Raw genomic sequence first — 9191 nt, 5'->3', positions numbered from 1 at the left:
GCTGTTGCTGCTTTGCCGTGACTGAGCTGCTCCTTTCGCTCGGTTTTCTTGCTTAGGTTAAGTGTAAGTGCTCCCTAAGCCTTGGTTAGGATAATGGGTTACTAATGGACATGTTTAGGGGTGGATTAAGGTTGTGGATAGTTAGTTTAGTGGCTGGTTGTGCTTGGTTTGCTTGGTGGTGCTTGTTGGTTGATTTCCGGTAAGGTTGCTGCTGCGTCGCTGGACTTTGCTATTTTCTCTGTGACTGTTGTGGGAGGAATTTGTGAAAGTTTTCTTCATAAAAGTTGTTCATAACATCTTGAAGTATGGCATAATTTAATTTGAGAATTTTTGGAAATCATTGGAGGCCATTCGGAAGTCCATCTTTGGACCGAAATTAGTCTGCCGGAAACACTGTTCTTCCGACCTTCGGGTCTGTTCGAATTTTTATAAATTTTTCCAGACCCATTTTCAAAATACTTCCTTCACAAAAATTGTTGGGGACATTTGTGGCTATGACATATAAAAATTTCAAAACTTTCTAAGGAGATTTGGTTACTGCTTGAAAATGTGTTTTGAAAGCCGGATAGCCTGTCCGAACGAAATATTTTATGTCCGACTTTGGGTGACAAAAATAGGTGGTTTTAGATAGAACTGGGTTTTGTGTTCTTCATAAAAATTGTTCATCGAGATGTCTTCTATGACATATCCTAAATTCATAATTTTTGGAGTTGAATTACTATTTATTTTAAAAGGGATTCTAGAACTGTGCGCTGGCCCAGAATTGCTCCGAATCTGTGTATTTGGTTTTCCCTTGTTCTTTGTGGCTGAATGTGGCTGTTTATGGCTGAGTGTGATGGCTGATTTGTGGTGCAAACGTGGGCTAAATTGTGGCGGTTCAAGGGCCATTTTGTGTGATGATTTGTGGGACCGATTGGTGCTCGAAGTGGGGCTTAAATGTGTGATAGTTCATGTGTGAATTAATGTTCGATTAGTGGCAATTTGCATTGGTTGTTTGTTGTTGAAGCGAGTGTGTTTGAGTGGCGGTTTGACTTGTGATTTTTCCCCATGTGTGATTTTATGCCTAAATTGCGTTGGACGTGCTGTGTTGGGGGCCAGGTTCGATGGCCTATCGAGGCCTTTGTGCGCTCGATTTAGTATGGTGCATTTTGTGGAAATTGTGGTGGATTGGATGTAAGAACGGACTTGAGACGTGATGACGGTGGTCCGTAGAATGAAAGTTAACGGACTTGAGACGTGTTGACGTTGGTCCGTGAAAGGAAAGTTAGACCTGGGACATGTTGACGGCGGTCATTGGAAATTGATTGAATTGTGTGGCTTGTGTGCCTATGAGAACGGACTTGAGACGTGTTGACGGTGGTCCGTGAAAGGAAAGTTAGACCTGGGACGTGTTGACGGCGGTCATTGGAAATTGATTGAATTGTGTGGCTTGTGTGCCTGTGAGAACGGACTTGAGACGTGTTGACGGTGATCCGTGAAAGACCCGAGGCGTGTTTACGCGAGTCATGGGAAAGAAAGAAATGTCCTAAGGTGTGGTTACGCGGGACGGAGCTCGGATTGATTGGAGGGCTGACCTGAGGCGTGTTTACGCGGGTCGTGAGAAAGTTGGCTGGACACGCATGCGAATTGTGCTTGGTTGAATTGGGTGAATGTGCGTGTATGTGGCGCTCAAGTGGTTGTGTTATGATCGTGAGCTATTATTGCATTATTGTGAATTAACTAACAAGTAGAGGTGACGTGTGGATTGAGGCGAGGTAAGTGCGTGGATGTGAATTTTGTACGTTACTTGTTAAATTGCATGTAAGACTTGTCTAGGTACGCATTGGCCTAGATAGGGTTTAGGGTGTTGCTTATTGAGACCTGTTCTCATGATTATTATATAACCATTTCAGACCCCCAACTCTGACCATGAATGGTCTGTCACAGCGTTTTGGGATCCCGAGGAAGAGCCGATGGAGCAAGATCCCAAAGAGGAGCCCATGGAGTTGGTGAACCCTTTTTGTATAGCTAGGCTAACCTACCCGATCACTTGCCCCTTTTTGATGATGGTGGTTTTAACCCTAGTGGCCTTTGTATGTAAGGTTGGATTTTGTAAGTACGTGCCGTTGAATGAAGTATGTGGTTCATTTGTTCAAGTGTTCTACTACTCTTGGTCTTTAATCTTGTCTGGGTGCTTTTAATCGTTTCCGCTTGCGCTTTATGTTTTGATGTTCGTGTAGGTCGATGATGAGTCCTAGGACGTCACATTTTCAATACGACCGTCGAAGGGGTGTCGCGAGCCCATTAAGGTTCGGGGCGTGACATCTTGTCAAAAATGAGGACTAGATTACATTTACGTTGGTCTTTGCCAAATCCAAACGACAATCACTGGAATTTGGTGGTGTCACTTGTAGGTTTATTTTTTTTTGGTCAAAGGTGTCACTTCTAGCTGTATAAGCCATATTTTTGCTCACATTGCGCTCTTTTAACTGGAGTGAAGATGTTTAATTTCAAGTATGGGATTCGACTTCTACGCTCTGCAAAGAGGCAGAGCAATAGTTTGAGAGAGATGAGAGTTAGAATAGGATAAATTAAAAAAAAAAAGAATACTAAGATTTGGATTTCATATTACCTGTTCCTTACGCAACTCAAATCATAAAAGAGAAATACGAAAAAGGTAAAGAGCTTTACCATTAAGAGCTCTTTTAGTCTATAGTTTCATTTTCTCTGGCATCTTCATCAAAGTTACTATTTTCAAAAAAGCAGCCATGCATTATTATTAGAATTCCATGATTGAATTATTCATGTAATAATGGGATCCACATGTATTCTTTTGTCCGATAAAGCTCTGTCAGTGGAAAAAAGCTATGCACATTCCTCAGGCCAGAAGATGCAATGATTTGAGTAGACAATAGATAATGCAGAGTCCCCACTCCCACTCAAGTCCACCTTTAATAAAGATGCTTCATAGAAAAAGCAAAAAAGACGAAAGAGTTGATTACTTGTAAATAGCTTAGCATAAAGAGCATCACACACGAAAGGTTTTTGCTACACTGTAGAAATAAACCAATAAATTAATGTAACCAAGTTCGTTATTGTTGGGAAAAAATAGGGGTCCGTCAGCAAATTTCAATGTTTGCAATTGCTTCTGTTTTGTTGTGTGGTGAGTTTGCTCTGGAGTGTTCGTGTGGTAGTCTTGTTTCAGGAGAGTCGTGTTGCTTGCTTGCTGGTGGGAAGGAATGGGGGTCCGTCATCCATTCTCAAATGGATGAACTAGTTCAAGAAGCTTGACTATATAACAAGCCCACAACGAAAGGCGTGATATTGCCATAAACCAATTCCAGCAACAAATGGAGCGAGTCTTCAACCTACTACTGGAGAATCAAATGAGACAAGAACCACCACCGTGGGGATCTCCCATTCGCCCATGCTGTGACGATCCTCGTCCAAGTTCTGATGATGAATTCAACAACACTGGAGGTGACTCTGGTGATTCGGACTATCGAGCCAGAAGACATGAGGAGGAGACATGAAGAGATGAGAGTTCCCTCATGGGGAGTGATATCAAATTTCGGTTCTTAATCCAATTCCATTGGTGGTGAACCAGAGGTGAGGAGGCCACTCGAGGCTAGTCTGCCCATAAAAATATCTAGGCCCGTGCCTTATGGGTTCAGCTTGAAGAACAGAGAGGGGAAGAGACACATGAGAGACCTCCGGCCGCCTCTGAAAATTCTCTTCCTCTCCTGTCAATTTTGTTCCCTTTTTTCCTCCACTGTCAAGCGGTGGAGAAGACCTTTTGTAAAATTCTCAGATTTTTTCTCCAATTTCCCGAATCTCTTTCTCAAATCTCTCTTAGATACCCCTTTTAATTTGCCATGAAATGCAAGAGATCTTGGAGATCGAGGTTTGTCATCATGAAATAAGCGAAACACAGAGCTCATATGGCTCGGCACTGGTGTGGAAGGAAAAAAAAACAAGAAGGAAGCAGAAGATGAACAGATGACAGAAGAAGGAAAAAGAAAAAGATAGAAAAAACTGGAAAATACCTCCAATCATGACACATGCTCAATGGCCGGTGAGCTTTAGGCCTTTATCTGAAACTAAATTAGCCACCTTAGATATTTATTTGAGACAAGATTCAATTTGAGAAAATAGCCTTACTTCCGGCCTTTATTTGATATTTTTTATTTTCATTCTTTGGGTAGAGGAACTCTGATCTTTTTTAGTTTTTTCCGATGAGCTTAGGCCGTTATCTAAGACTAAATTAACCACTTCAGATACTTATTTGAGACAAGATTCAGTTTGAGAACAAAGCCTCACTTCCGACCTTTATTTGATATTTTTTCTTTTCATTCTTTGGTAAAGGAACTCTGGTCTTTTTTAGTTTTTTTCTATTTGTTGCTTTGGAATTATACTTTTGTTCGACGTTAAACATCTTAAACATTTTAAAATTCATAAATAGTGACCACACAACGACATAATTCCTTTCTCTGACTTTTTAAATTTTCAAATAATAGTTAAAACTCTGACGAGAAAGTGTATTTTGCTATTTCTTTATATTCTATATTGCTTTCTTATTTCTGGTCGTCCTCGGAAAAATTTGTCGCAGAACGTGGACATGTCGCCATTGAAGTGCATGGCGGGACCCTCAGTGTGTATCCATCCAAAAAGAAGAAAAAGAGATAAGTACGTGAGCTGGAGACCCATTTTACCCAGCTATAAAATGTGCGTTGGGGAGGGTTCATTAAAGCCATTTTGGTTAAACTCGACTTTGTCGCTATAACTCTCTTGAATTTGATTCTTAGGACCCCAGGGCAATTCACTCAAAGTCACAGACATAGTAACGCACACTGAGATGGATGTGAAGCTGTCTATAGATGACCAGGAGATGTGGAAGCAGAGAAGGCAGAGACTGGAAGCGTTAATCGTGGCCAACCCGAGCCAGCGACAGCACAATTCTGCGCAACCCAACAAGATTCTGGATCCTCTGCTATACTCGGCCACGAAGGAAGGGGACGTCGACAAGTTCATCAAAGCCCTGGAGGATCATTGTGCCAAGGAAGGAGTGTCGTTGCCGGTCGTTCTTGGGCTACGCAGCCCCTCCAAGAATACACTACTTCATGCTGCGGCAGGTATTTAGAGAAGGGAGTAACCGTAACATTTATCTTTTGTTTTGCCCATTTCAAAATGCTCGAACTTTCGCATTCCAATTAACCTGACATCAATGGAAAACAGAGAGTGGTGATATTGTCAGAACAGTTATCGATTTCATCTCTGAGGACTTGATCTCCTGGGCGAATTCCAGAGGAGAGACACCATTGCATATTGCAGCTAGAGCCGGGAAAACCGTTGCAGTGGAGCTTCTCCTTCCCAAGGGGAAGCCAAGATGCAGAGACCACAGTGGCAACTCCGCTCTGCACGAGGCGGTGAGGAATCGTCGTTACGAGGTGATCCGTCGGCTGGTGATTGAGGACCCTTATCCGCTGTATCGTGAGAATAAAGAAAGCAAGTCTCCATGGTGCGTAGCAGTTGAAACAGGAGACTTGGAGGTTCTCAAACTCTTGTTGGAAGCGCCAAACGAAGGCGAAGACGAGAGGAGATCAAAGAATGAATTGAATTTCGGCATGTCACCCGTTCATTTCGCCATTCTGTACCGAGAAATGGGTAAACCCTACTTTCGTGCTCTCACTTATTCTCTGATCTTCTTAGTCACTCTTTTGTTTTCTTCATTTTCGTTTCTGCTAGTGGTGGAAACACAAGCAAAAGTCTAGTTTAATGAGGCACGAGTACTTATGGTATGATAGCTTACTATCTTAAGGGGCATTATTGTGAGTCAACTCCCGATACATTAAAACGTCTATAACGGGATCAACTCCATGAAGAACTACAGACTTTGTGTTCGTCCCAAATGATTAAATTCTTTTGCTGGATTTAGATATGCTGACAGAGATGTGGGAAAAGAAGCCGTGGATATTTCAATTGAGAGATGCGGAATACGGCACTCCACTCCATTTCGCCGCGTACACAAATTATCTCGATGGAGTGAAGTTCATGATCGAGAAGTTCCCAGGGAGTGCCCTGGAGCAAGACGCCACAGACGGCTATCTTCCTATCCATGTCGCTTGCATGATGGATCACGTCAGGATTGTCGAGGAGCTACTTCAGCAATGGCTAGACCTTGCAGAGTTTCCAACTAGACAACAAGAAAACATTCTTCACTTATCAGCGAGGTACGGAGGCATATCAACTGTCAAATACATACTGAAAAGTCCCAAATTTGGTCACCTCATAAACGCGAGAGATTTCGACATGAATACACCCCTGCATGTGGCTGCGTTGCACTGGCAACCTTCGGTCTTGCTTCTTCTTGCACGAGACAGAAGAGTTGATCTTAAGCTGGTAAATACGAATAACATGACGGCTCTCGATGTGGTAGAGCAGGACATGAAAGGAATGGATGCTCCACTTCGGAAGGTACGATCTTTTACACTTTTGTCAGGGGTAAACATATATTGCATATTGTATACCGATCAGGGACAGACCTTGATTATAAATTAGTGAGGTATGTGAATTAGTGTGCTCTCAGCCAGATCAGTAATTTAGTCGCCAAAATCATAAAGTTTTGGTTTCTTTGTTTATTCTTTGACTCACTACTTGCAGAGGTTAACACGGATAATTTTGGCATCTGCTGGGACACCGAGAAGTGGAGAATTAGCTATTTGTAAGGCAACCAATCGGGGCAAAGGGAAAGAAATGGAACCACCAAAAATGGATAGACTTAAGGAGGAGGCAAATACTCGCATGATCGTGGTAGCGCTAGTGGCCGCTATGACTTTCGCTTCTGGTTTTTCCATTCCCGGAGGATATAATGGTTCTGACCCAGATGCTGGAATCGCCATATTGCTCCACAAAGCCATGTACAATGTCTTTGTGATTTCCAATTCATCACCATGTATAGCTCAATCATCGCACTCATGATCCTTCTGTGGACACAGATTAATGATCCTCACGCGGTGCGAAATGCCCTTTCGAAATCAAGACTCCCATTGTTGATAACTCTTGCCGCTATGCCGTTGGCATTCATGGCGGGCGTCTACGTAAGCGTAACCAAACTCGCTTGGCTTGCGATTGTTGTCTTGGTGTTGGGATCCATCGCCCTCTTCGTCATCTTGAGTTTCTACCTTCTGCTGTATATCCCGCTCGGGTCCAACAATCCTCTCGTTCGCCGCTTCACCGACTTAATTATCATTGCAAGTATTTCAATATCGGGGAGCATCACTGCAGAGCGTAGGAGTGCAGAGACTAGGAGTGCGAGTGGTGCAGCCATAACTTTTGATGCCTCTCGTGACATTGACCACCGCCTCTACGGTAGAAGTTGTCCATGATTAAATCCAAATTCTTGAATGTCCTATATGCATCTAGAATCTTCATGTATGCTTAGATTCATGTTTCTATGTCTAGTTCAACATTTTGTAAATTTCTAGAACAAAAAATAAAACATTTTGTAAATTTAAGGAATGTATCTCCTTGTAATGCTAGATGCATTTATGAGTTATTTAAGAGCAAGAGCCATGCAACAATCCTATACAAAGGTAAGTCTAGTGATAAAAAATGTGTATGGAAATAGAAGTTCAATTTCAATTTTAGAGTTTCTCCTATTTATCTCCTTCTGTTTCTCAATTAGAGTCGAGTTGAGTGAATTGTGAGTACTTCCACCTTCAAATTATTCGATCAGAAATATGAGCTCCCCTTGAATCTATTATCTTCTCGCTAATTATGTATCATGTCCCTATCTTTTGCTACCTCTTAGTTACATTAGCTACTGCCACTTCGATTCAGCTAGCCTCCCTGTCTATCGTAAGAATTAGTAATGTCTCCTATCATCCAAAATACTTTGTGATTGCTTATTCAATGATACCTATAAATACTAAGAAAGTTCGGTAGAATGGAGTTTTGTGATTGAGCTACGTCGTTATAAAGCTCCATTCCCTCTCAATTCCCTTAAAATTAGTCAGACAAATTAGTTTACATTAATTAGAAAAAAGCTTATTATCTCATTTAGTCTGATGCATGTTCCTAGACAATATATCGACATCAATTTGCTGCGAAATTAAAATGATATATTAATCAATAAACCTATGTTGCGACCTTTTCAAAGGTGAATTATCAAGAGAAAGCTAATGGATTACTAAGCGTGATGCTCAGCACGAGATCTCCTCAATAGGTAAAGATGGTAACAATCAAGTGTATCCATTTGCTTGGGCGATTGTAGAAGGTGAGAATGAGGCATCTTGGGGATCGTTTTTGGAAATATTGTTCCGGGATTTGGGCATCAATGTTGGCCTTGGATGAACATTGGTTAGCGATAAACAAAAGGAATGCAAACCTCAGCTATTCCACGTCTAGCACCTTTCGCAGAGGAAAGAAATTTTGCTACGCATATTAATGCAAAATTTCTCTGGAAAGCGATCAAGAGCACACACGAAACTGACTTCAATGTGTGATTGAGGAGATAACGAGTCAGAAGTTGGTATAGATGACTTCTTGCGACAGGTAAAACATCATTTTTGCATCGCTGTTATTAAAACGTTTCCAAAACGTGATGTCATTGATAACAATCTCAGTGAGACCTTCAATAGCTACATTTGTAGAGCTAGAGCTTTGCCCATCATTGACATGCCCCAGGAAATAAGAAGCTCTTTGTCGGAAAATATTTGCAAGAAAAGAGGACTGATGGAAAGTTCAGTGGATGTTATATGTCCCGGGATCAGAGAGAAGCTTGAGAAGGCGAAATTTGGACCGACATACCGCACTCCAAGGCCCGCAATGGGGAACAAGTTTGCGGTTAGCACTATGCTCGGAGGTAGATCTGTTGTTAGTTTAGATGAGTCTTTTTTGCAATTTTAGGGTTCGGAATCTGACCTGCATTCCAGATCGGGAGAGTAAGGAAAAAAAGAAGAAGAAATAAAAGTGGTATAATATAACTTAGTGTAGTAGCTATTATAGAACCAATTATCTAAATGCTCAATTATAATTTAATAGCTAAGAAATAAAGGAATATGTAGGAGTGTATAGGAGTTCTTGCTCATAACAACAGACTTTTTTTCGTTTTTGGGAAAAAGTATCCGCGAGGTTTTTGGCCAGATCATGTCGTACAAGCCTCTTTTTTTTTTCAATTTTTCGAGGCCATCCAATGGTGACCTGATCTGTCA

At 41.6% G+C, this 9191-nt stretch overlaps 1 protein-coding gene across 1 annotated transcript; it reads left to right on the top strand.

The window, feature by feature from the left end:
* Window positions 1–4795: 4795 nt before the first annotated feature.
* Window positions 4796–7072, top strand: LOC115692668 (protein ACCELERATED CELL DEATH 6-like). Its single transcript, XM_056305055.1, has 4 exons — window positions 4796–5111; window positions 5215–5643; window positions 5915–6453; window positions 6640–7072. The coding sequence occupies exons 1-4, from the start codon at window positions 4835–4837 to the stop codon at window positions 6955–6957; spliced, it is 1563 nt and encodes a 520-aa protein (XP_056161030.1). The 5' UTR covers window positions 4796–4834; the 3' UTR covers window positions 6958–7072.
* The last annotated feature ends 2119 nt before the right edge of the window (window positions 7073–9191 follow it).

This window comes from Syzygium oleosum, unplaced genomic scaffold (assembly GCF_021117445.2).
Source record: "Syzygium oleosum isolate NSW1041296 unplaced genomic scaffold, Sole_v2.1 Sole_v2.34, whole genome shotgun sequence".
Taxonomy (NCBI): Eukaryota; Viridiplantae; Streptophyta; class Magnoliopsida; order Myrtales; family Myrtaceae; genus Syzygium; species Syzygium oleosum.
This window is presented reverse-complemented; position numbering and strand designations above follow the sequence as displayed.

What these genes read in the sequence shown, in the direction of transcription:
- LOC115692668 (XM_056305055.1), top strand. Translation starts at nt 4,835, where the DNA reads ATGGATGTGAAGCTGTCTATAGATGACCAGGAGATGTGGAAGCAGAGA. An exon ending in ACTACTTCATGCTGCGGCAG is followed by an intron (nt 5,112 to 5,214) that starts GTATTTAGAGAA and finishes AATGGAAAACAG; the next exon opens with AGAGTGGTGATATTGTCAGA. An exon ending in TGGATGCTCCACTTCGGAAG is followed by an intron (nt 6,454 to 6,639) that starts GTACGATCTTTT and finishes CACTACTTGCAG; the next exon opens with AGGTTAACACGGATAATTTT.